The sequence below is a fragment of the Lampetra fluviatilis genome, chromosome 36 (assembly GCF_964198595.1).
Source record: "Lampetra fluviatilis chromosome 36, kcLamFluv1.1, whole genome shotgun sequence".
Classification (NCBI taxonomy): domain Eukaryota; kingdom Metazoa; phylum Chordata; class Hyperoartia; order Petromyzontiformes; family Petromyzontidae; genus Lampetra; species Lampetra fluviatilis.
Window position 1 is genome coordinate 5,990,416 of NC_136310.1, and position 27,138 is coordinate 6,017,553.

General features: G+C 45.1%; 1 protein-coding gene across 1 annotated transcript; it reads left to right on the plus strand.

The window, feature by feature from the left end:
- Positions 1–1,307: 1,307 nt before the first annotated feature.
- CDC42 (cell division cycle 42) lies at positions 1,308–24,126 on the plus strand. Its single transcript, XM_078873266.1, has 6 exons — positions 1,308–1,473; positions 15,919–16,075; positions 18,156–18,228; positions 20,458–20,567; positions 21,292–21,489; positions 21,950–24,126. Exons 2-6 carry the CDS (start codon positions 15,971–15,973, stop codon positions 22,037–22,039), a joined length of 576 nt encoding a protein of 191 aa, XP_078729392.1. The 5' UTR covers positions 1,308–1,473; positions 15,919–15,970; the 3' UTR covers positions 22,040–24,126.
- Positions 24,127–27,138: the final 3,012 nt, after the last annotated feature.

The following is a 27,138-nucleotide window of genomic DNA, read 5'->3' on the forward strand; positions in this document are numbered from 1 at the left end:
GACTATACCGAAAAAACCTAAGAATATGAATCCTTGCAGTCACGAAAGCTTCAAATCTAGAATTACGCACAACGTGATATTAATTGTATCTGACTTGGAGAGTTGAAGGACTAAGTTGAACCCCAGACCGTGGTTTTGAACTTGCAACTATCAAACTTGAGAGTTTGTTGGCTTGACGCACTGTGCCATATAGATAAATTAAGGGGCGTTTACATTCAAGTGTATCATTATGACTTCAATCTTCTTGGGTTTGGGCAGGGCATGTCGCGAGACGGGATAATGGACGAATGGTCAAGAGTGGCAGCCAATGAATATATTGGGGCTGAGAGGACATCTGCCTGGTGGTGGTGATTACATCAGCTCGTTTGCAGGTGCTCACTGGATTGTTACATTGCAGAGCCGTGATAGCTTGGGAAGACTTTCATACAGCGGTGTGGATTGACATGGGCCCATGATGGTGATTGTGACTCCACTGTCCACCCACGTGAAGCCAACAAATCATGGATGGAATTGTATAAACACATTCCTGCGGAGGGAGCTGGTAGGAACGTTGGGTTGCTCGGTCAATGGCCAGGGTCAACGGCGGCGTGGTGTATTCCGCAAATATGCCCGACTGTGAGGGCGGGCACAAGCCGGCGTGAGTAGGTTAAACGTTGAGTTTTATAAGGGCACCCACGGGGTGACCAGCCCCTCCCCACCCAGCCCCACCCCTCCCACCCCCACCCAGCCCCACCCTCCCCACCCCTCCCACCTCGCACCTGTCCTGGCACAGGCGCTGTGGTTATGTCACCGTCACTTAGTGGCGAATGGCGGGTATTGGTACTATACACTACACTATATACTACAGTACTATACACTATACTATTATACACTACACTATACACTACATATTGGGCTCCATGGAGGCCGCGTCGTTAAGCAATTCGTCGTTAACAAGGGTGCTCGTTAAGAGGGGTTCTACTATACACTACATTATACACTACACTATACACTACACTATACACTACATTATACACTGCACATTGGGCTCCATGGAGGCGCGTCGTTAAGCGATTCGTCCTTAACAGGGGTGCTCGTTAAAAGGGGTTCTACCGTAAAAATAAAAAAAATCTACGTCGAGTACAAGTTTAGTTTCAATTAAATGCAAAAATTAAACTTCCATGACGTCACGCACGCGGTGTAGGCGGTGGGGTGCGGCGACCAGACCTGCCCCCCCCTTCCGCAGCCCCTCCCCCCTTACCCCCACCTCGTGGATGACATCTTCAGCGAGTGACGTCACGTCCGCCCCTGCATAGCCGCTCGCCTTGGCCAGGAAACCCCGCGCGCTGACAACGCCCTGCCCCTCCACTCGTCGGTGAGCGGCCATCCGCCATCGGGGTAACAATTTAAATCGTTTACATCAACGACAACGACCACCCCACGACGACTCGTGCGTGCCGTAGACAAAGGTGAAGACGAAGTGAAGCAGTCGAGGTGAGCGTCGGAGTTTGTGTTGTTGTTCGTACCCGTTTAATTGTTGTCGTGAAAAGCGGTCGGGGGGACGTTTTATGTGGACAGCCTGCACTAGGCCTCGGCTGTGTGGTGGTGGTGGTGTGGGCGATTTCTATTTTTTAGCGTCGAGTTTGTTTCGTTGAAGTGTAAAGACAACTTCACTGGGTGTTGAACGTTTAGTTTGCGTTGGGGGTGTTTAGCTTTGTGTGTGTGAGGAGATCGTTGTTGTAAGACTGCGATACGAGAGAAGAGCTGTTGAGGAGGTTTTATGCTTCAGGAATTAAGACCGGAAATGTTTCGGCGCCGGGGAGACATTTGGGTTTGGAAAGCCGCGTCGTGTTAAAACGTAAGGATATAAAAATAGGTTCTATGTATATTCAAGTTGTTTTTTAACCCACCACCCCCCACACCATAATACCTCCGTATCAACGCGTCATGAGTTTGGGTACAATATCGAATTTACGTTCAACCGCACCTCGTCGTTGACATGGGAGTTGCCCTTTCCTATAACCAACAAACCCAGCAGCGTTTGTTTTAACCAAGCTTGACCACAGCTGATGAGACACTAAACGTCGAAACCTGCCCAAAGTGTATCTGCTTGAACAAACGATGGATAATATTGGGCTGGAAAACCAATAGGCTGATAGACTAAAACACATTTTTGTTAAATGTGGAGATCCATAACGCAGATCGACCTAAATAAGCTTCATTCCCCGCATAGAGTCGGTCCGATTTAGATTCGTTTCACTGATTTTGTACCTATACAGTTGATATTTTTTGTCGATCTACTGCTGGATGAGGGCCGACCCCAACCCCATGTTGGTCACTGGGGTTGTTTGAATCGTACATAACCACAACCGGTCAATGTTGTTTGGTTGTAGGTGGAACAGGATCGGATCGAATATCAATCTCTCCACTTGTGTTTGCCGTGGGCAAGAGTCAAACTTGGGTCACCAGGTGTATATAGGACAATCGGCTTACCAGGCGTCACCGCTTTACCCCCCCAAACATGACAACCGTTTCACAAGAAGTTGAAGGCGGTGGGGGTGAATGGAAACCCGAGAGGTACAGTACTTTATGTTGATGTACTGTCCTCTACTGCCAAACACGTAGTCCCGCAGCGGCAAGAACGATCGTCGTTCATTGTCTAAGCCGTGTCCAGGCTCACAACCAGCTGAGCTTCCAAAATCTGATGAGATTAGGCCAAAAGGGAGCACCGATTTATCTTTAACCAAACCATTTTAAAATCAGATTTGAATTCGTACTTTATAAATTAGTTAATCATATTGGCTAAGTTTAGCTGATTTAAAACCGATTTTATACTTTCCCACTCGGCGTTGAATGAACACAGGTTAAGATCAACCGATTTTTCATTTGCCTAAACAAAGATTTAAACTAGAAAATCTCTCGAGATTAAACACCTGATTAGCCAGTGGCCAGAATTTTACGAAAACCAGGTTTATGAATTCCCCAATAAACGGTTTAAATTACAACCAACCTCAAGGAGGTAGTTTAAAAAAAACCGGTCAAACTTATCTCGTTAAACAGCTGTTCATTTGATTGAATACCTTGATAATTTTCAGTGAAAGAGCCAAAAATATCCAGTCTCCAGCACTGTAAAAGATGTAACCACACAGTTACCTTAGTCCAATTGCACAGCCCGTGGCCCGTGTTGTTCAAGATGAGTTTGAAGCCTCACCAATGAGAGGTTATCACGCTCAACAGTCGTCACTTTGCCATCACTAATTTAATTATACCATCAATGTAGTTACCTCAAAAGATTGCAATATATATTTTTCCCCCCACTAATCTTTGACCTCGTTTTGGACCGGCATACACACACACAGTTTATATTACAATAATAATGACCTCTGTTTATTTTTTTAAAATCCTCACCGAGGAGGGTTCTGCATCATTAATATGTTTGAATAATTGCGGTTATTGGCATCTTAGCTGTGTGGGAGGAAACCGGAGCACTCGGGAGCGCACCCCAGGGCATGTGAAGTGATTGCGCTAATAGGTCTGCACAGATGGATTCCATCCTCTCCCTTTACTGTCATTTTCTGGGCTCACCTTGCAGCCCCAGTGGGTTTGGGAGTGTCACAATTGTGGGATCCAACCAACCCTCGCCTCCAAGGTCCGGATCATAGAGGCGTGTGCCACCACGCCCGGCTTGGCAATAATACGAGGTGTTTGCTCTTTTTGTTGGCGTCAGTTGCGTTTATTAACACTGTACCTCGAATGGCAAGCGTTTTAAAGTGTAAATACCGTCGTAGGTTAAAGCAAATAAGAGGTTTACCATTTCACAATTTTTATTGTCAAGTGCTTTGTCACTTGTAGAGTATCACGCTCTTTGTCAATTGACTGCTCGATGGTGGCCCCTCTACAGCGTGTCGTCACGGGAATTCTTTGACCACATGTCACCAAGCTGGTCATTGCGGGTTGGGTGAAAGACGAGTTTACATATCACTTTCCACTGATGAGCATTAATGGCCAATATTGACCGGATTGTCTGAATCGAACCTAGGTCTTCTCGTACGTTGCGCAGTGCACTAACCATTGCTAAACTGCTCTACCCGTCGTGTACAACATCGCATGAACAAAAATGTGGAAAATCTAAACGCAGTCACACAGAAATTGTACGGTTTATTAGGTGTTGCAGGGCAAAGAGTAAATGTGGTATATAAAGGTTACATAAGACGTGTTTAAAGTTTTTATTACAAACCGGTTTTGTCGAGGTCTTTTCCAGTTCAGACCAAGAAGACTGTTAGAGTATAATGAGATGTTTACTGAGATAACTGGACAGAATAATGGCTTGTCAGAGGAGATGAAAGGGAAGGCAGTAGAGTCGATATCGTTTCTTTAAAAATCCTTTGTAGAGTACACTGCAACACTTCTCCCAACAACTAGAACGAAAATAATTAGCTTTTCCTCACTGAAAAGGTCACTTCGTAGTTTCACTCATTCTTGTGGAGCAGTTTGATCACATTATTGCCGTTCGTTTTCATTAAATTGCGGAGTAATGGATTCTTTGGAATGGGGGTGGTGCATTGGTTCACACTGCTTTGGACATGACTTCCTTAAGTTAGGTCCCTGGCCATATCTGTTCTACAAAGAGGAAGCATCGAAATGCTGGCGTGGTATAGTGGCATCCACGACGTTAACCAAAATGGCATCTTGATGAGCCAACGCAGAGAAGAGAGCGGAGCAGATGACACAACATGAGAGCATCGCTTGGCCAGGTTTGGCCCCAGACCCAGCTCAAGTTGCCATTGTTGCAGTTTTGAAGCAGGATTTCACTGTGGCTGTGCTTCCCTTTTGGTAATAATGCTTCTGCTGAATCTGATGCGGTGGACGTTTGTGCTTGCGTTGTGTTCATGGCACCTTGTGGGTGACATTTGGTGTTTGTGAATGTCTTTATTATAGACGGTTGGCCTCGCCTTGGTAAATTGACTTTTACAGACGGACGTAGAGAATGCAGTTTCACTTATCACGCGTTGCCTTTTTATGATAATTTACATTTGTAGCGCACTTAACATGTTCTCGCAGATAATGGTTCGGAGGAGTGAGGAATCGCAGACAAGCGGGAAGGCAGCCAGGCGGTTAGCACGCGTCGTCAATTGCCCAGTCTGTGGCCCTCCATGTATTCATATTTTTTCAGCCAATTCGTTTTTATGCATCTGGGAGGAAACTGGAGCATCCATTGAAAACCCACGTTCGAAAGGGGCACTCATGGAGATTGGTCTGTATTATTCTGCACTACATGATTCCTGTCTAGCCAGGGTATAGCGCATCGATGCCTGCTGGGGTCGGTGTATTACATTATTTGTGTGGTCCACCACCCTTCGCCTCCACAGTGCTTGATTAGAGGCATGCGTCACCAACGCTCGACTTTCTGTCAGCAACATTGTAGTTCGTCAGAAGGAGCTTCGTTATTTTGGAGTGGGAAGTGATTGATTTAGACTTACAATTGTGGCCATGGTCGATGAGGAGCATAGTATTGGCTGTTAAGAAAATGAGTTGGGCTTTGGAAGAAGGAACGTGATGGCTGGTGGTGGTCGGTGGAGGGGGGCCGGTAAAGGAGAAAAAAACATGCCTGAGATTTTTCGATTTAAAGCTTTCGTGATTCTGCAGGGATTCATCTTCTTGGTTCTTTCGGTAAAGTCACGTAGAAGGGAAATAATAAAATAATAAAAATAAAACATTATAAAAGAATTCTCACGACGTTTCGGCCACAACGCAAGCAGCCGTCCTCAGGTGAAGAACAGGTCTGTCGGAAAGACAGCATTCAGACTGTCTTTCCGACAGACTTTCACCTGAGGACGGCTGCTTGCGTTGTGGCCGAAACGTCGTGAGAATTGTATTGTATTATGTTTTATTCTTATTATTTTATTATTTCCCTTCTACGTGACTTTACCGAAAGAACCAATAAGATGAACATGCCTGAGAGTTCATCCTTTGTGAAGATGGAGCAAGAAGTCGATTCGTGCCCAGGAGCCAGATGTATTGTTGTTTTGCAGGAATGTGAGAGTTTGCGTTGCCTTGGAGTGAGGGGGGAGCTTCATCGGGCAGTAGATTAGTCGAAGCTGATCGTGGCGATATTAACTATCGCGAATGTTCATAATCAACGTTTTTGGGTTTAGATCGCGTTATTTATAAATGTGTCGTAACCCTCCACCACCCGACACGGCCAATCATTTAAAAATGTTGTGGTTTCACGCTTCAACACACCGGTGGGCTAAAGCAGTGAACTATTTGTCTTTTGTCAACGTGACACTTTATTACTGATTGGCCGTGTGGGGTGGTGGAGGGTTACGACGCATTTATAAATAACGCGATCTAAACCCAAAAACGTTGATTATGAATAATATTGGTCGCGAAAGCCTACGTGTTAAACTATCACGAATGTGTTGCATTCTATTTTTGGCGAGAATGTTATCACTTTATGATTAATGTTACGTAATTTTTTTACAAATTCAAAGTAGTTCCTCGAAGTGATTTTGCTTCATTTATGTTCAATTGTTTGTTTAATCTTGAATGTGAGTTTTTTTAAAAAGCTTTCAGTTTGTATATTTGTATTCCCATATGTTCTGCAGGTTTCCTTCCCTGTTTATTTCCTCCGGGTCTCCATATGCTCTAGTCTGACCTAAAAGGAGATTTAATAAAAAAAAATTTGGATGAAAGGAACTTTTTTTTATCAGTGTATATTACCTACTTGACATGTGGTGCAGAAACATGGACATTGACAAATATAAAAAATGGAATAAAACCTGAAAAGTAAACGGAGACATGGAGAGTTGTACACTTGGAATTGCACTCAGACACACATAAGGAGGAACGTGCAAGTTTATAGCTATCACATCATCTGTTAAGAAAGAAGTACGTGGGTTGTGCAGAACATATTCTCAGGTTTTTTCGGTAAAGTCACGTAGGTAAAACATTAAAAGTAATGAAAGTAAAATAAAACAAAATAAAAATAAAATTCACGACGTTTCGGAGGCAACACAAGTCTCCGTCATCAGGTGGGACCGTCACAGCCAGATTAGCTGCATCAAGTGAAGCAATGATTCAAGATGTAATCCCTTATAAGCAAGTTGAAGGGGGGAGGAGAGGGGGGGGGGAGTTCATCAGAATGTGGTAGCCAATGAATGGAACGTATCGGGAGGGGGGGGGGGTGGGAGGGGGAGGGAGCCAACAAAACATTTGGCGACGGCTTGGACGCGGCTGCTGCGCACGCCAACACAATGGGCAGAAAGGGGGGAGGGGAGGTCTGATACACATGATAGAACAAAGGAACGAAAATGCCCATGTTTATACCAATGCAGGCTGAAAAATGAAGAGAGTACTGTTAAAAATAACTGGGGATGTTAACACTCGGTGAAGTAAATTAAAATAGTGCCTGTCAGATAAGATGGTCCAAAAAGTGTAATTAAGTCTTTTTTGCGTGGTTAATAACATCTGTCCAGTGATTACTGAGTTTGTACCCATCATCACGGTTGAAATTATGTCTGTGTTTGTATATTTGTATGGCTTCGTGTACAAACCTTTGATGGTAGCCAGGAGGCTTGCAGAGAACCTTGGTCTCGGAAAAGACAATTTCATGAGAGCCCGCCGAGTTGTAGCAATGATCGGCAACGGCCGAAGAATCAGTTCTGCCGTGTTTCAGATCTGACTTGTGCTCGCGGACACGATCAGCAACATGACGTTTTGTTTCTCCAATGTAGCAATCACCACAAATGCAACTCAATTTGTAGACTCCAGGATACTGTAAGTCAGGAACGACATCCTTCACAGATGGAATCAGATCACGGATTTTATGCACTGTGCTGAATCGGACTTGGATCTTATGTTTGTTTAGAATTTGCTTATAAGGGATTACATCTTGAATCATTGCTTCACTTGATGCAGCTAATCTGGCTGTGACGGTCCCACCTGATGACGGAGACTTGTGTTGCCTCCGAAACGTCGTGAATTTTATTTTTATTTTTGTTTTGTTTTATTTGACTTTCATTACTTTTAATGTTTTACCTACGTGACTTTACCGAAAAAACCTGAGAATATGAATCATTGCAGTCACGAAAGCTTCAAATCTAGAATTTGTGCAGAACACTTCGCGAATAAGGTGGTCGAGACCAGTGATGGAGTGCTAGCCAAAGGAGCGAACGCGTCCAAAGGGACATCCACCGCAGAGATGGAGGGATGAGATCTCCACCCCATGTGTAGCTGCGTTGATCGTTGCATCACAGGATCTTGAGGATTGGAAATGGCTGGGTGAGGCTTTCTTCATCCTGAATGTTGAATCATCATTGGTAGATGGACAACGATTGGAAACATAGATAATCAGACAAATGTCTCCTTCACATTTCTGTGCGTCCAAATAAATTATGCTCTCTGAGGGTCACAGGGCCCTCTGGAAGAGCATAATTTTACTCGCATCAATTCAAATGCAAGCACTTTTGGCAGGTCACTCGAACCCGTGAAATACAGTGCAATGCGAATCCAAAAACAACATTTTACACACGATTCAGTGCAATGTATCATGAGCTCAAACAACCTCGTATTTCGATTTAAAGCTTTCGTGACTGCAGGGATTCATCTTCTTGGTTCTTTCGGTAAAGTCACGTAGAATGGGAATAATAAAATAATAAAAATAAAACATAATAAAATAATTCTCACGACGTTTCGGCCACAACGCAAGCAGCCGTCCTCAGGTGAAGAACAGGTCTGTCGAGAAGACAGTCTGAATGACAGACCTGTTCTTCACCTGAGGACGGCTGCTTGCGTTGTGGCCAAAACGTCGTGAGAATTATTTTATTATGTTTTATTTTTATTTATTATTTCCATTCTACGTGACTTTACCGAAAGAACCAAGAAGAAACATCGTCTTTGTCATTGTTACATTCCTAGTGCAAAGGCACAGCTTTGTGCAGCAGTCGGCAGCCACCTTCCTTTTTGTTATGCGAGTCGTGTCTTGGTTTGTTCTATTTTTAACATGGACCTGTCGTGATGTTCTGATGAATGTGTTAGAAAAAGTTCATTTCTTGTTATTGTTTCAATCCAGTAGTGAAGAGGCGTTTTTTATGGATTACTCAGCTTATTTTGTAACGGGTATAAGGGTGGAGGGGTGGCAAAGTTGTTTGCGCACTGCACAATTAGTCCGCCATCAACCTTAAATGTATGTTCATGGCTACCTTCACTGGCGAGTAATAGCCGAAATGATCCTGGGTCGTCATCCCTCGCGTAATCCTGCGTTGACCAGTATGGTCAAGAAACTGCAATGACCGACATGGCGTGGGTGAGTGTCCAGCAGTGGATTGGAAAGGGCTGTAATTGTATTTTTTTAACGAGGGCTCTGAAGTGGATAAGACGTGGCACATTACGTTGGCCACAGACCCTCAGTTGAGCTTCCTGTCAAAGGAAGTGCGGTTGTTCCCTTGCTCTCACCATGAAACCAGCAGTAAGCCCTCACCCATCTCACTTCCACTTCCTAAGGAAGCGATGTTGCATGCACCGTGTGACGGTGTCAAAGAGAGGCATTGGGCAGCCTACCATGGCTGGGCAGGAGGCCAAAAAGGACGTTGAACAATCTCTTCCATTTGTTTTTTAGTTGTACTTGGTGTTCTGCTGGAGCTCTCTTGAGTTCCTGAACAAGTATAACCCGTAAAAACAAAAGTTTTTCACTATAAATCCTTTATATGCGTGGCGGCTAGAGTCCTCTCGTCCTCTGGCTTGAGATGGCTGCCACCTATGGGTCAGATGATTGCATGGCAGCATTAAGCAATTGGTAATTAAATATAATATTTTTGTCCTATAAAGTGTAAAATTTAGGAATTTTTTTTTCACGAACATTAATTGTCACACACAACGAGTCTGTGTGGAAAATGCCAGCTCGATTGGATCACGGGAAGTGGGTTAAAAAACGACCGAAAGATTTGCACGGTCCAAAGCAAGCAAGCGAACTTAATATAAAGGATTTAAAAAGCTCCTGGCAGCGTGAAGCATAACGTCGGGCATTGAGCTGAACAACATGCGGCAGAACCCGTAATGCACCCGTGAGATATGCAGCACAACTGAGCCTCCGTCCTCGCTGAATACATCTTCGGCACTTCCTGCGTCTGTGTGGCAGCGTAATTGATTCTAAGCCATGTTGACCGAGTATCAATAATGTTTGCAGACAATGACCAGTAATGTAAAGATGGACTGGGTAATGTGCCAGCTATCAATGCACGCAACCCTTTGCCGTGCTGTTTACAAGATCGTATGTAAGTGCGGAAACTGTGTTCGCTTTTGAAAAGACTGGTGTTTTATAAAACATTGTTGAGAAGTCGTATGAAGGACTATGGTGAGTTCCATTAGACGTTGTTACATCCGTTCTTTAGCTGGTGAAGATGCATATTTTAATACTTTGTAACCGTCATCCTCTTTGACATCAGTCCTCTTATCTATGGGGGCTAAGAAACTCTGCAATGTTGTTCCATCAATGGACTTGCAGATACAATTATTCAGAAACACAACTTGAATTGTACCTACTACAAAGACTGCTGACCATGCATCTGCACTCTGGCGTTGCTCTCTATTGTATACCTTGCCAAAACTAAAAGTGTAGCATTTATATGATGCACCTTGCCAAAAAAAACCGAAATGCACGTCACTGCTTAAGCCTTGATGACGGCCACCGATGATGAAACCAAGTATAAGTGTTTGAAGTTGATGATCAGTCTAGTTATTAATTACCACACACAATTTGGGTTTTCGCTTGATTTTGAGAAAGTTCCACCTGTGACCATTAAATATTTAAAATTGTCAATAGTGCGACGAACACTTTTTTATAGCAGGGCACATGGGAAAGTGCAAGCACCTATTGTGCGGATAAAACGTCGCTTGAAGGGATCTTGCGAGCAGTTTTGTAAAATCTCTATGGGCTGTGCTCTGACATCTGTGCGTGAGCTCGTGACTCAGAATAACATTGGGAGGAGATACAATTAAAGTCAGATTACATTCCATGTTTTAATCCAATCATTTGGAGGTCACAGCTCTGCTTCCCGCAGGTCGATATCGATCGACAAGACAGCAGTGATTCCACAACTTCTTAGAATCAGGGAGAGTTGCATTTCACCATAGACCCATTAAGCACTGTGCTTACCGCACTGCTGAGCAATAACCACATTAAGCATAAGGCTTCTTCAGTACCGACGTTTTGTTACCCAAACTTGGAGAACTGCTGACCGTATCTCTCTTGGACTTTGCTTCAGCAGGGACACTAAACTTTAGACCTCAATGAGAAGCAATTACTGTGAGGGAAACTCACCTTTAGGCCCCAGTTTGCAGTAAGCATATTAGGTTTCTTTCATCCATTGATGAAAATAGTGTTTTGTGTCCATGCTTGGTGGTTTCCTTAACGAGTTTTCTGTTTGATTAGTTCATGGAAACCCTGCAGCCAGTAGAAACTCTACACTACCTACAGTTGCAATCAAAAATGATTGTAAATTCTGGAATCAAATTTTGCCCCCCCCCCAAGCTTAAAATTTTAATCATTAATTGGTAAGGTGAATTTTCACATTGTCTTTTGTTAAACCTTGGTACCAGAATTAGCCAAAGCTGCATTGCGATCACATCTTCTAACTGACAAACCTCCTACTTACAAACTTGTATCATTCACAAGTACATGGCAAATACACTTGTGATACGATACGACTTGAATTGACACGGCATTGAAATGTGACCGCATCTAAAGATACTGTACGGTAACAGTGGGGGGGGGGGGTATTTGCTTTGTAACAAGCAGTCAATTGTAAGGAAAGGAAAAACTTAAACTCTTGAGTCCAGACCTAGGCAGGGAGTCGATAGCTCTGATATCAAGGGAAGGGAGTTCCAGACTAGGGGCAGCATCGGAGAATGGGCTACCTCCTCCTGAGCTAAGGATGACTGGGGGTTTTAACAAAAGGCCTTGGTTTCTGGTGCGGAGAGTTTGTGTAGAGAAGTAGAGCAATATGATGGTGCAGAGGTAGACGGCCGAATCCCTGGTGGATCATGAAGATGTTGAGTGTGATCCTTAATTTTATTTGGAATTGGATTAGGATCCAGTGGAGGGATTGGGGTGATGTGGTCTCCGTTAAAGGTGAGAATTCTGGAATGTTGGTTCTTCTGACAAACCTGCCCTTCATTCTGATGTTTCATGATCACAGGCAAGCCCAGTCCCATGGTACAGGTTCATCTATAATGTGATGATCTTACCTGCGATATCATAACAGTTGAGCATTTCCCATTCCTAGCTCTTCTCTGTTATAGTTGTATGACAGTATACATCTCGTTTTACAATCTGTGCCAACTGCAAACATATACCATGGAGTCAAAAAAAAAGCACCTTAGTCTTTGAATGTCAACAATGTTTGGTATGCTTACAGTGGATGAGCAAAATAGGATGATTCGTATAAGCAGGGAGTAGAGTAAACCCGCTTCAGAATTGGACCGGTGGCTTATCACTATAAGCAGGTTGAGGTAAATGGAATGGATGTGTACATTTACAACCCTTTTTATCTATCCATTGTTAGATTAGGGCCTACCAGCACCGTGTGGGTTCTGAGGGATATCTGACCACGCCTCCCCCACTGCTCCATCCGGGGTTGGTGAAGGTGGGGAGCATAGTACAGTGTCACAATGGATTTTGTTGCACTGACCTCTCTTACGCACAGCGCAGGCCCTGCAGCATGCGCAGGAGTGATTGCCCATCTGAGCACCGCCTATGCACCCACCCCGCTGTAGCTTCCGCCATTCGACTTGTCGGACGCTTTTAATTTGATTTGGTCCTAGATGGAGGAAATGTAACATGCTTTCAAAAAGAGGAACAGCAGGAGATCTCTGTTTATTGAGCAGAATTGGCATGAAGCGTCATGCGAAGAATATGGGGTCATAGCCAGGTATGGGATAGCAACAGCACAAAGCATTTCGAGAAGGAGGAAGTCGTTGAGGTATGGCAAAGCTGGTTTGGTCAGCTATTGAGCGGGAGCGATGCAACCATTTGGAGAAAAGTATTTGTCGCATAAAAGGCAGACATTCTTAGAATGTGGAGGAAGACGCAGCCCGAGCAGAGGACGATTCAGCTGAAGAATGAGACAGCAGGAGTGCCGTGTCACTGTAGAGATGTTTAGAGAGGGAGTGATGTGGCTTTACCGAAAGACCCAGAGAATAATAATATAACAATCATTTACTTATTTATCCGCGAGAGCCGCACTTGAATTGTGACCTTTTTAGGAGATTCTTGCGTTTGGATTTTATTTTAAGATGTTTTCGGCTAATTCGTGAGGAGTGTTTATTCTACAAGTGGGAGGAAACTCCCCCCATACGCGCGCGAGGGAGCAACACTCCATACAGATGGAGAAATAATGTGATTAGTCCCACTTGCTGTACTGCCTTCTCCTGCCAAATCAGGGTATGGCACCTCAACGCCTCCCTGGAAGGGAGTTTCACGACATTGGGTGCCGTTCGCCAACTCGCACCTCCACGGTGCTGGATTTCAGGTGCTCTGTAGGCACCACCACCCAGCTCTTTACAAGATGACGCTTCGTAAAGTAGGGGGATGAGTTGTTATTGGTGTTTTACCATTTCATAAGCAGTGGGGTCTGGGGGAGGGGGGGGGCAGCAAGATCAGTGGTTAGCGCAATGTGCTATGAATCCTATGATCCGTGATTCCTGGCTGTTATCAGTTGTGAGTTTTATCTAAACCTGCTCCCCCTTCACCAAACCGACATTGACCAGTGTGGTAAAGTCTGGTCAAACAACTCCCCATCACATAGGGATGTACACGTACGTAAAATACACTCCCCATAAGATTGTAGAAAAAGAGTGTATAATCTCGGGTGATCATTTAATAGAGAATTTCAAGGAAGGAATTTTACTAAATGTTTTCAAATATTTGTTACCGCCGTGTTGTAAGCAAGTGTCATATTACATTTACAAGGGGGAGAGGGAGGAAACCAAACATAACTGTCGGGTGTAAAGTACATGCGTCTTGCAACCGAGGAGATGTAGACGTTGGATATATTCTGCTACCCCCTATAAAAAAAAGAATACAACGGCCCTTTTTACCGTGCGCGTGTATGGGGTGAGGGGGGGGAGCGTGAAAAAAAAAGTATTTTCGGCCGGAAATTTGAGAGCCGGCCCAGACGGATTACAATCTGTGTACAGTGCTCGGTTTGAACACCGCGACACAGCCATGTGTGTACGTGCGCGCGCCGTACGAGTGCGCGCTCATGGGTGACGCTCCACTTGGGGGCGGTTGCAAGCGCACAAGGGGTTCTTATCGGCACCTTTTACGATTTGGCGGTAGGTGTGAGGGTGGGGTGTGGAGCAGCGCTGGGTTTTCCCTGCCTGGTGGATGAAGTCGACTTTGGATTGGGGTGGGTGCGAGCCGCCCTGGGCATGGTGGAGAAGTGTAGGTTGTGTTTAGGAGGATTATCGTGTGATAGTTGCGTGTCAATTCAACACCCCTCCCCTCTCTCCTTGCTGGGCTTCCACGATTCGGATACGCGATTCTATTAAAGAGTAGTTTTAAATTTGTATGTTTTTACTGTCACATTGGTGGTGTTTCGACTCAACCTCAAATGAGTACCTTGTGCGGTGTGTAAACATCGGCACTAGGGAGACAAAGGCGGCCGGGCGTGGTGTTGCCCACCCACCCCCTCGTGTGCCGTGCCGGCCTTGATAGGTGCTCGCTAACAGCACTTGCCCCAACAGTCTGTTAAGGCTATATGGGGGATCTTTGTTTCTATCTTTGTCTTTTACCGTATTCGTTTCGCGTTATAATTTTCATGAAGCTGTTGTCTCACTCGATTCTGTGCATCGTTTGTGGTGTAATTAACGTAATAATTTATGTTAATTTGCTATTGGATTTCATAGTTAAGTGCTATTTAAATTGTATAAACAAAGAAATACTGTTCGCTGAGTTCTACAAGCATGAAATTTGATTCGTGGCAGAACAGGGCAATTCACAAATTTTAAGGCAGTTATTATTAGTCTAATTTAACTTGGCAAACTGGTTATTACACCCTATTTGGTTGAACTTTGACTTCAAACTCTTTTTCCCAATTATAATTGTTTGCTTGGATATGCTGGATGTCACGAGCTGTGTTTATATTATAGTGGCATTGACATAATTGGGTAATGATTTAGCATCCCATGCATGCCTTGGCAGTCTTTAGGTTAATACAAAAGCACAGAATACGAGCATACATGAATGTACATCACAGAAGCCTGTAATCGTGAACTGTGGAAGTGACTTCTGGGTGTTGCAGGTGTCAGAGCTGGAAATGTTGAGACTTGACCAGCGAGTCGACAGCACGGGTGGCTTGTGGAAGGGTGTTCAAGGCTATGGGGGGGGGGGGGGGGGTAACGTTGGAGAACGAACGACTTGCCACAGAGCATAGGTTGACTGGGGGCTCCGATAGTAAAGTGGCATATTACAGGTATGCCCGCGTATTACTGGTAGGAAACTCCTGGTTACACCAGCCCACAGGGGATTATTGTGTCTGTCCGTCGTGCATCCAAAAATGGGAGGGGTGGGGCTAGGTGGGGAGGGGCTGGGTGGGGAGGTTTGGGCTGGGTGGGGAGGGGCTGGTCACCCCATGGTGCCCTTATAAAACTCAACGTTTAACCTACTCACGCCGGCTTGTGCCCACCCTCACAGTCGACCATATTTGCGGAATACACCACGCCGCCGTTGACCCTGGCCCTTGACCGAGCAACCCAACGTTCCTACCAGCTCCCTCCGCAGCAATGTGTTTACAGTGATGCCATCACCTGGATGCTCATTCATCATTGGTGGAGACTCGTGCAGCCCGTGTTTATTATTTGGCTTCTGTTGCTCGAGTTATTTACGTGCAAGAAAAGCATTGTTTTTAATGGGCTGTGTGTTGCTCTGTTGTTTTGTAGGCGCGTGCACAAGAAGTTCCGGCCGACGTCTCTGTGTTTGTAGCAAGCGAAGATGCAGACGATAAAGTGCGTGGTGGTGGGTGATGGAGCTGTGGGTAAAACCTGCCTGCTCATCTCCTACACCACCAATAAGTTCCCTTCGGAGTACGTGCCAACGGTGAGTGTGCAATGACTTGGCGACCGCTTATCCCCAGCGTCTGGAGTCCATTGTAGAGGTGGCCGAATATCTGTCGGCAGCAGGGAGTTGATTAGAAATACACATGGGTGGTAATAGAGCACATTTAATGCGTAGAAAACATGATTCTGTGGATCTGGATTGGGGTAAGGGTGATGGGAAGAGCAGATAAAACAGGGGCACTGATGAGGCATTTAAATTTTTTTTGTGATGTGCACACTTGTTAATTCGTCAGACTTCAGTGACGTCACTGGAGTAGAAGATGGAGGTTTGCTCGGGTGTCGTATGTAAGTTGAGAGTGCGCTCATCATTGACGATCCAAGCCCTTTTGAGAGAGCCTGTGGTTCAAGGGAAGTCTTCTCCTGCAACGCGGTCGTAGTCTCATTCCTGAAGAACACCGCATTATGGAAAAATCGCGTTTTAATAAATTCTAATGCAGGGTAAAGCGCAGTCCGTGATATCACGTGAGATGCGCACGCAGGCCACACAGACTGAGGCGCGTGGGTATCATTTAGAAGCATCCAGAAGCATACCGCCTTGTGTAGCGCTACGCCTAGGTAGCCATACAACCGCTTATTGCTACTCGCGCGACATAGTTCTGTTCACTCGATTGCGTTGTATCCAATTCACATTATAAAAATGTGTTACCTCATATATTCATGGCATTCTATCCAATTAGCGTTTTGAAAACACATGTTATAGGAGAACATCCTGTATACACGATTATTTCCTTGGTCACATCTTCCCATCATCAGGTGTCGGTCTATTACAACGGTGATTAGTGATAATGGTTTTTACAATTTGCGGGTAAAAATGAAACATTTAACTTGGGCCCAACATGTTTCTTTTTAGTTATGAAGTCCTGGAATATTTAAATGTTTATTCTGCTAATGGCGGTGCACTTTAGTAATTCCCCAAATAAATGTACCCGGTAGTGGAAACACCACCGTGTTGACTCGCTGCAAACTCCTGCGGAAAGTCCAGTACCAAACACGATCGCATCCGTTCTTCTCCGTATAATAATGCACTTGGTTCTATAAGAATGCATGCACACCAGTGGCATGCTTGGCAAAAATATTTAAGAAGGCAAATAAGCAAACCAATTCTAGGCACGTAACATCGGCAGATGTAAAAATTACCTGGATTATTAGCTTGCCTTAGAATGTCTGCTATGTAAAACATGTATAGACGATTGATTTTAACGGAGAAACGAGAGGATAAATGTGTGGCCTAGGAAATAAATGTGGACGTGAAAGGCGCTTGGAATTTCGTGAAAGAGTCGGGTAAAATAACTTGTCTATTTTCATGAGACGATATTGTGGGGTGTAATCGGTAAGAGAAGGTTGCGATGGGTAAGACACTTACACAGGATGGAGGAGGAGGGGGGAGGGCACGGTACTGAGACGGGCATTGGGGTGGCACCCCAGAGGGGAAGACCTACAAGGCGACGGTGGTGATGACAATGTAACAGAGGACCTTGAAGTTTGGCTGTCGACCTTATAGCAACGCGAGGATAAAAAAAAAAGGAATTAAGAAATGGCACGGGGTTAATGGTGTCAAAAATATCAGTCCTGCTGACCTCTTTACCACGATTGGCTTGTGCACCCTTAGGGATCAGTCCTCAAGGTTGGGCTACTTGTCAGATTATCATTCATAGAGGGCACGGCTGGGTACGTACGGTGCGAAAAAAGTTCAACGTACAACATACCTTCGTACATGCTCTGAAATGTGAGCAGCAAGTAGGCGTGCCACCGAGTAAGCCGGTATGCATGTTAGCGTATGTGGAGGTGTTTTATCCTTTCATCTCCACAGTTTTTAGCTGTACACATTTAGCACCAGGTACCACTTATTTAAAGCCAAGTCCTAGGATATCATTCGCCTATGATACGATGTCAGCTGTGGCCGGGAATCAAACGAAGGGAGGCAAAGTCAGCCGGGCATGGTGCTGACCATACAAACTCGTTGTGTGCCGTGCCGGCCTGAATCTGAATCGGTGCTTGCTGATGACGCTTGGCGCAACAGTCTTGAGGCAACATGAGGCTCGTTTGTTTTTGTTTTGTAGGTGTTTGATAATTATGCGGTGACGGTGATGATCGGTGGAGAGCCTTACACACTGGGCCTTTTCGACACGGCGGGTAAGAATGTGACAGTTGTAACATCTTGATGTTCTGTTTTTATCCCTATTAAACTATTTAGTTTTTTTTACATTGATACCGGTAAAACTTGTGCTGAAAGGCACGAGCTTTTGTTTTAAGTAGGGGTGTAACGATTCGGCAACAAATCAATTCTGATGCAAATATTACTTGCGTCGAATCTGTGGAGAATCATTGAATGGAGTTTACAGAACTCTACAAAGGAGTAAAAAGGATTGGAGAGAAAATAATGTGGTAAAAAGAAGACAAAATAATTGAAGTGTGACTCTGACCCATGACAATTCATAGAATTGCTGGGGAAGGGGGTGGCACTGTTGTTACATTGCTAGTTTTATGAGAAAGTAAAGTTGAGAGAGAGAATTGTCTCTATCCCACATCTTTAAACTGTCCGACACGAACGTCCACATTGGTCGAACTGCCCACGGTTGACATAAACTCGCATTAACACGTCGGCTTTCGCGACCATTATCAACCATAATAGAGGTTTTTTTGGGTTAGATCACGTAAATATAAACGTGTCGTTAAACCCGCCACCACCCGACAGCCAATTAGTAAGGTTTGTCATGTAAACAGAACGTGGCCAATTTGTCACTAGTACAGCACACCAAGGTGTGTTGGAGAGCAAATCCACAACATTTACAATCCGAGTACGATGTTTCACCAATAATTATAACTAGCTTCATCAGGCAACAGCCAGATTCGGCTGTCGCCAGATGTGTGATATGTGTAGGGGGCAGTGCAGGCACGTTCCTAGCTGGTTCTCTGTGTAGCGTTTGAGTGTTGTCCACTTGAATTTTTTCCATGGGGATCCCCCAGCCGTTTCCAGTTTCATGCCACTCAGGAAATGTTCCCTGAAATGTAATTTGCTGTTTTGAAAGTAGATTTTAACACTGAACAAGATTCTTCTGCATTTAAGGGTTTTGGAGTATTTGGCTGCCATAAATTTAGACAAGCCACTGTCGTTGAGCTATCAATTGTGGCGAAGTTACTTCTGATAAAGCTCTATAGCTTGGTGGGCCTTACCTGGTAAAATATACATAGTTTATAGTTTAGTTCTATAACATTGATTCTTATGCTCACGATATATGCATGGAATTGTGCGTGCGGGAATCGGTTAGTAACGGTTTATGCAAATGATGCTCAAATAAATTAAGTTAAATGTGTATATGAAACTCAATCTGATGGGGAAAAGAGAAACGATGCAAATTCAATCGTAAGAGACGAAGAATAATCTATGCCCAGATTAAAGCGCAACACCAAAACATAACTTATTAAATCTCTGGAAGGATGGCTTGTTTTCATTGTCTGTACAAAATCGACTTTTTTTAGAAGGCAACAAGTGAAAATAGAGTACATTTAAAAAGTAACCCATGAACTTGTCAAATGGTAAATTCATATCGTAGAATTTTTAAAGATGTGACGTCTTCAAAATTTAATGAAAATATCTAGTAACCTCTGCGGTTGCCAACATTAGCAGCTTTGGAAACAGTGACGTTTGCCAGCGAAGCGATCCATCTGCGTGATAAGTCATGTGACAGATTACATCGCATTCCAGCTCGGTTGTCTCCAGTTCTGTCAAATGCTCTGCCAATAACGCAATAATCTAGTGCAGCATCAACACAAGCTTTTGCAAGGAATGAATCCCCCGAATTTGTAAATATGCAGCACAAATGAAATGGCCTGCCATTTTAAAAAAAATCTCAACAATGAGTATTATTGATATCGTCCATCTGACACGCTCATAATCCTGTGAAACAGAGCCTCATAGCTCATCAGATTCCTCCAGCATAAATAAAGATTTGGATTCTGGTTTCTCTGATGTACAGTTCTCCGATGTTGTCGGGTCGTACCGCGTGTTGTTGTATGTGCATTGAACTTGTTTCGCACCATACTTGGCTAACCGTGCTAATGGAAGGTGCGTAGCCAACCGTGCTAATTGTTCGGCACAACGTCCGACGTTCTGCTCCACGTGCTGGGCGTTTCTTCAGGAACTTCGCTAAATACGTCGCCAAACGTTGCAGTGCTTTGCGAAGTATGCTTAAGTGCCGCTGCAATCAATGATGACTCGTTACCGTATCGTGGTGACAGTCTCTTGATGGTGCCGGGGGTCACAGAAAGCAGTCTTAGTCTTTTGATAACAACGACGATGATGATGCCATTGCAATCCACGTGTGCTTACGCGAAGAGGTGATTGCCTGGGTGTGTGTGCAGGTCAGGAGGATTACGATCGGCTGCGCCCCCTCAGTTACCCGCAGACGGACGTCTTCCTTGTTTGCTTCTCCGTCGTGTCTCCATCCTCCTTTGAGAACGTCAAGGAGAAGGTGAGGCCATCCTCGGTAACGTGGCCCGTGGCTTTACGGCCACTGGGTGTTTGTGGTGTTGGGTTGAGACCGAGGTGGCCACGTATTGGGTCACGGACTGTGACCCCCCCCCCCCCCTGTATCGTCACTGCTAGCCGGGTATCCTTGGCTGCTTGAACATTTGTGCTACATTATTCAGTGGTGAGTAATAGTCAAACAAACCCCCATGACTGGCATGGCATGGGAAAGGCCTTCATCCAGCAGTACTTGACAGTGGGCTGTATATTATTATTATTATGCAGTCACAACCCTTATCCACAATTGACATAAATTACGGGTGAATTACGAAGAAAATGGGCAATAATGCCGCAATAAAACTTCTCAAATGCCACCGACAGCACGAATGTCGCTGGTTTGAAAACGCTGGTCTAAATCGCTTGTCCTTTTGGTTGAAAAGCGGTTAGATTACAAATAAAATAGGCAGAATGCTGCCATAGAACGTATCAAATGCTGCGTACAGCGCTAATTCCACTGGTGTGAAAACGCTGGTCCAAATCGCTTGTCCTTTGGTTGAAAAGCAGATAGATTACAAAGAAAATAGGCAGAATGCTGCCATAGAACGTATCAAATGCTGCGTACAGCGCTAATTCCACTGGTGTGAAAACGCTGGTCCAAATCGCTTGCCGTTCTTTTTGGTTGAAAAGTGCCGTTTCAAAGCTGTGCCCCTTCGCTGCCCATTCCACAGTGGGTGCCCGAGATCACGCACCACTGCCCCAAGACGCCATTCCTGCTGGTGGGCACGCAGATCGACCTTCGCGACGACCCCAGCACCATCGACAAGCTGGCCAAGAACAAGCAGAAGCCCATCACGTGCGAGGCGGCCGAGAAGCTGGCGCGCGACCTCAAGGCCGTCAAATACGTAGAGTGCTCCGCGCTCACCCAGGTGCCGCCCCCCCCTCCCGCCATCTGTCACGCTCGCACACAGCTGCGGCAGATCACGGGGGCTGCCTTAGCCAATCGAACGCCACATCATCCATAGCACGCGCGGTCCGTTTGCAGTGTATTCGCTTGCAGTGCATCCGATTGTTTAATACGAGGGACATTTAGAAAAGTCATCCGCACAAGCGGAAAGGAACGACGGAGCTTGGCATGTGTACAGGCTGTGGCAAGTCATGACGATGCTTTCGTTTGTTTCAATGCTTCCCCTGGGGGAGCACATACGTGGGAGGTCTACCGAGCACCAAGCCCCATTAGTAGTCGTCAGGACACGGTGGATTTTAATTCCGAACCATTGCTGGGGCTGTGCAGGGGGGCGGTGGTTTCATGGCGTTGGCTCGTGCTGAGTATCCCCTTTTCCTCTTCCCTTGCGTGTGACCCCCCCTCCCCCCCATTACCGCCAACAGAAAGGACTGAAGAATGTATTTGATGAAGCCATCTTGGCAGCGCTGGAACCGCCCGAGCCGAAGAAGAGGAGAAAGTGCCTTCTGCTCTAAGAGCTGCTAGGGCAGCAGCAGCAGCAGCGGCAGCAGTAGTGATGATGGTTATAATTAAATTCGAATAATCATATACCAGTGGTGCTGCCACCTAGACCATAGCCCATCCTATGGGCCTGGATGTCTCTCTGCAACCCACAAAACCTTTTACTCCCCCCCTGTACCCCCACCCCTCCCTTAACCCGACAAACCTCGTCATCGTCAAAATCCTTCCCATCTTTTGAGCTCCTTTTCCTCCTCATCCTTTAAACTCAATTTCCCCCCACCGGCCCGGCTCTCCCCCCCCCCGCCTACCTTTCCCACCCACCGTGTTTTTTTTGTCTGTCCAGCACAAGCAGTTTAACGCGGTATGTTATTTTGTACTACTCCTCCACCACCTCCTTCCCGTGGAGGCATTTAAAGTGTGTGTCGTAACAAAATAAGCGCCAACACACGAGTGTAATTGTATGAACGATGATTATATAACTCCAACCCCCTTTGTTGTTTTAAAAAATGTTTTTTTTTTGTCCGTCTAACAACCTATTTTTTGTTTCTTGAAAAATAATTTGAAACGATACTGAACGCATCCCGACAATATTAAACCTGTGGATATTTGACAAGCGTGTGTACTGGCGCCTGTCGCAAATCGTACAAAAGGAATGAGACTCGCACGATTCAGCCATTTACAAACGACTCGGCGATAAACCCCATGGAAATATTCCTCGTCATGCATATGCACATATGTAAATTGCCCCAATGTTTACATACGTATGTATAGCAATGAACGGAATTGGAGACGTTTAGCCGCAATGTCAAGCGGCAATTACAAGCATCGTGGCATTCCTCCCCAAACGCGTTTTGTAGCAAACGTCAATTGTCGCGCAAAATGTGAGACGCTGCTTGTGGCGGTGAGAGTGGTGTTCAGCGGGGGGGAGGGGGGGGGGTCCAGCCTCTGCTATAAGTGTACCAAGTTGTAGCGTGCATCGTCACAAACGCGTCACCGCGTCCTGCAACCCCGCGGAGGTGGGGCAGGGTGATGGGTTGCCGTTGCAGCTCACGGGAGACGCGTTTTAAACCCGCTTGCCAGCCTGAGATCGCTGTTGGAATGTTTTTAACGGAGCAAGGAAAGCGCGCGTTTAAGTTGGTTAGAGAAATTAAATGCATATTAAAAACAAAAAAAACCTGTAAAAGTTTAGCGTGTAGGTGAAAGTTTTTTTTTTAAGTGAAAATTGATACGAAGTCAAAAATAAATAACAACATGGTAATTTCTATTTGTAGTGAGTAGTGTGACTACATCCTGTACATAGGTAATAAGCCAGGGCTTTATTTCTTGCTGAATAATTTGTGGGTCGCTGGTAGACTGGGGAGTAGGTGGCACGTGACAAGTCCGTACAGCCATAGCCAGAAATGTACTGGATGTGGTGTGCCGGGTGCGGAAATATTTTCTGGGTTGACCCAGACAATCCCGGCAATAATGAAGCCCTGGGTAGAGCAGTTTGGCCATGCTGGGTGACCATACATAGCACATTCTTAAGGGGGTGTTCACCCGTAGGTAGTTTTGAACCGAGAATTGTCGACCGGCGCCGTACAATTTAAATATTCCCTGACCCAAGTGTCACTCGTTGGGAGTGATGCTATAAAAGAAAAAAAGCAAAGGTGACAGACTGAAGCGTCCGGCAGGGTAGTGTTTGGGTGAGCAGCGTGTGTGTGTGCGCGCAACGCTTTGCAGCTTGAAGTTCCTCAACCACTGAGCTGCTCCTCCTAAGCCTTGAGAATGGGTGCCTGTACGATGGTTTAATCTCGCTCGGAAGTTGCTCTGGCTTTTTAACTTTTCCACTGCTAACTTTCTTTTTCATAACAAACGTGCAAAAGAATATACAGGGTCAGTGGAGCCCATTTGAGAGCAAAGCGGTTTGCGTACAAAACCACAGCTTTCATGCAACAAATTATTCAAATATAAATATCACGTAAAAAAAGTAAAATGATAAAACATTAAAAAATTCTAAGTGAAAAATATAACGAATGAGAGTGGGTATCGTAATCGATATGAGCTAACGTTTAAATTTGCCTTGTGGCTACTGTAACTGCTAAATAAAGAACCAACATTAGCGACACTTAACAGCAGATTTATTTCCTAGCCTACGAACATGATTAATAGCGCAGCGATGCGTTTTTTGGGTTGTACCGCATGCTGTTGGGTATGATGTTCAACGTTTCGCTCCATTATTCTGGAAGCTTGGGCAACGTGATTCTCAGTTCCTGAAGAAGCACCCAACGTGGTGCGAAACGTCGTCGCATCACTCAACAATACGTGGACGGTAAAACCCAAAAACGGAGCCATACAACTGCAACCACGCATCAATTGTGTGTATCGTTTATCTTCTCAGTACATTAATGATAGACGAGTTATTTTAATTCTTCTGCAATGTTTAATGTTGACCCCGGTGTGTTTTTTTTCGTCAAGGCCATTTGGAACACGACGCGATCATTTAAACGGAGCGCGCGGATTGGGTCTCGTGCAACGACGGCGCTCGACCATTGTAACCCTGAAGTTGACCTAGCAAGCAAAACAAATATTATAATTTAAAACGTCGACGTCTTGCGCATTTAGTCACTCCTAACAATACACCCCCCCCCCTCCCCAAAACGTGGACGACTCCTTTTCGCATTAAACGGCGCGACGTCACTTAAAGCCTATATTGTGGAATGTTATTTACCAGTTTAATATCGTGTTATACTGGTAGGAACCTCCTGGTTACACCAGCCCACAGGGTATTGTCCATCTGTCCGTCGTGCATCCAAAAATGGGAGGGGTGGGGCTGGGTGGGGAGGGGAGGGGCTGGTGTGGGGAGGGTGGGGAGGGGCTGGTCACCCCGTGGTGCCCTTATAAAACTCAACGTTTAACCTACTCACGCCGGCTTGTGCCTGCCCTCAGTCGGGCATATTTGCGGAATCCACCACGCCGCCGTTGACCCTGGCCATTGACCGAGCAACCCGACGTTCCTACCAGCTCCCTACGCAGGAATGTGTTACCAGTTATTCCCCCAGCATGGCCTCATCGAGTTTTGAGACGTTCTTGCCGGGGTGCTGCATTGTGGGGGATATTTGGTAAATTCTCAATGAGCTTGGTTTCATAGACGAGGTAACTGGGAGAAGCTAAATCCACCACCGGCCACCGGACAGGAGGGGGTGACATTCAACACTGCCATTGCCTGGCCACAAACATCTGGCAAGCGCTGGTGGTCCCTTATCAAAGTGCAAACCAGGCTGAAAAAACAACAACAATGCTGCTCCACCACTTGTCAAACTCAATGTTGGGGTTTTTTTTGTTTGTTCCCGATTGGCTGGGTTAACAAATCTTCCTGTAGCCATAAAAAAGCAGCACTCTGCTCTTCTCACAGACCCATTTGTCTAACCGTCGTTAGCGGATTTCGTTACGAGCAACGATTGTCCAACGTTTGACAATTAACGTGACAGAACCTGTCGTGTCATGCATTCTACTTTCTAAAGGGTGTCACTTTTCAGACGTCATTCAACAATCTTTTTTTTTAACTTGCATGCTTGGAATGCCATTGAGGGGCCGAAGGAGGAACATGTTGGCACATTTCTATTTAAAGCTTTCGTGACTGCAGGGATTCATCTTCTTGGTTCTTTTGGTAAAATCACGTAGAAGGGAAATAATACAAATAAAACATAATTAAATAATTCTCACGTTTCGGCCACAACGCAAGCAGCCGTCCGCAGGTGAAGAACAGGTCTGTTGGAAAGACAGTGAATGAGCATCACCAGGCTTGGCAGCGTATATTTAAGCCCAGCTTAAATATACGCTGCCAAACCTGTTCACCTGACGGCTGCTTTTATTTTATTGTTTTATTATTTCCCTTCTACGTGACTTTACCGAAAGAACCAAGATGTTGGCACATCTCCCCTTGTCACCACCACCATCAGCCAAGGTCCCCCAGATTAAATTCCTTTTCCTCGTCATCCTTCCTGTCCCCTTGGCAACGTGACGCTGCTGCCCATGGGAGGCAGGTTCAACCTCGACCCTAACACCCATATGCTTGGCGTTTACGTGTTCTCAGTCTCGATTTAAAGCGTTCGTGACTGCAGGGATTCATCTTCTTGGTTCTTTTGGTAAAGTCACGTAGAAGGGAAGTAATAAAACATAATAAAATAATTATCACGTTTCGGCCGCAACGCAAGCAGCCGTCCTCAGGTGAAGACCAGGTCTGTCGGGGAGACCGACAGACCTGGTCTGCTTGTTTTATTATGTTTTATTTTTATTATTTTATTACTTCCCTTCTACGTGACTTTACCAAAAGAACCAATGTGTTCTCCGTCGTCATGTGGACTTTTCTGGGTCCTCCGGTTTTTCCTTCCACGTTGATAAACATTTTAGATTATTTGGCTGCTACACATTTCCACAAGCCACTTGATTGAGCTATCATGTGGCCAGGTCGCTTCTGAAGAGCTATCAAGCTCAGTTGGCCTTACATTGTTAGAAAAGAGTAGGTTTTTATAAATTGTATTAACGAACCACGGTTATAAAGGGACCCCTTAAAACACTTAACCTGTTTTAGAGCAATGGAAAGTCCCCTGGTTAACTTATTTGATTAGACGTTATTTTCAGGTTGTGCAACTCAGCAAAACTGCAAAGGCAGATGTGCAGCCTCGTTACAATCCCCATTCACTAGGGGTGGTATGATAACATCACTTCACCAAAATAATCAGCCAATAGCATGAACGGATGTGCGTAAGCGCTGGAAGGTGTGCTGGTAGGCTCCCAAGTATGGGGTCTACCAACCGTATGCACAATATAAGTGCACAATCAGGACATCTATCCTAAGCCTCAAACCGCTTTTTTAAATCCTTTATATTAATTCGCTTGCTTGCTTACGACCGTGCAAATCTTTCGGTCGTTTTTAACCCACTTCCTGTGATCCAATCGAGCTGACATTTTCCACACAGACTCGTTGTGCGTGACAATTAATGTTCGTGAAAAAATGTTTCCAAAATTTTACACTTTTTAGGACAAAAATATTATATTTAATTACCAATTGCTTAATGGTGCAATGCAAGCATCTGACCCATAGGTGGCAGCCATCTCAAGCTAGAGGACG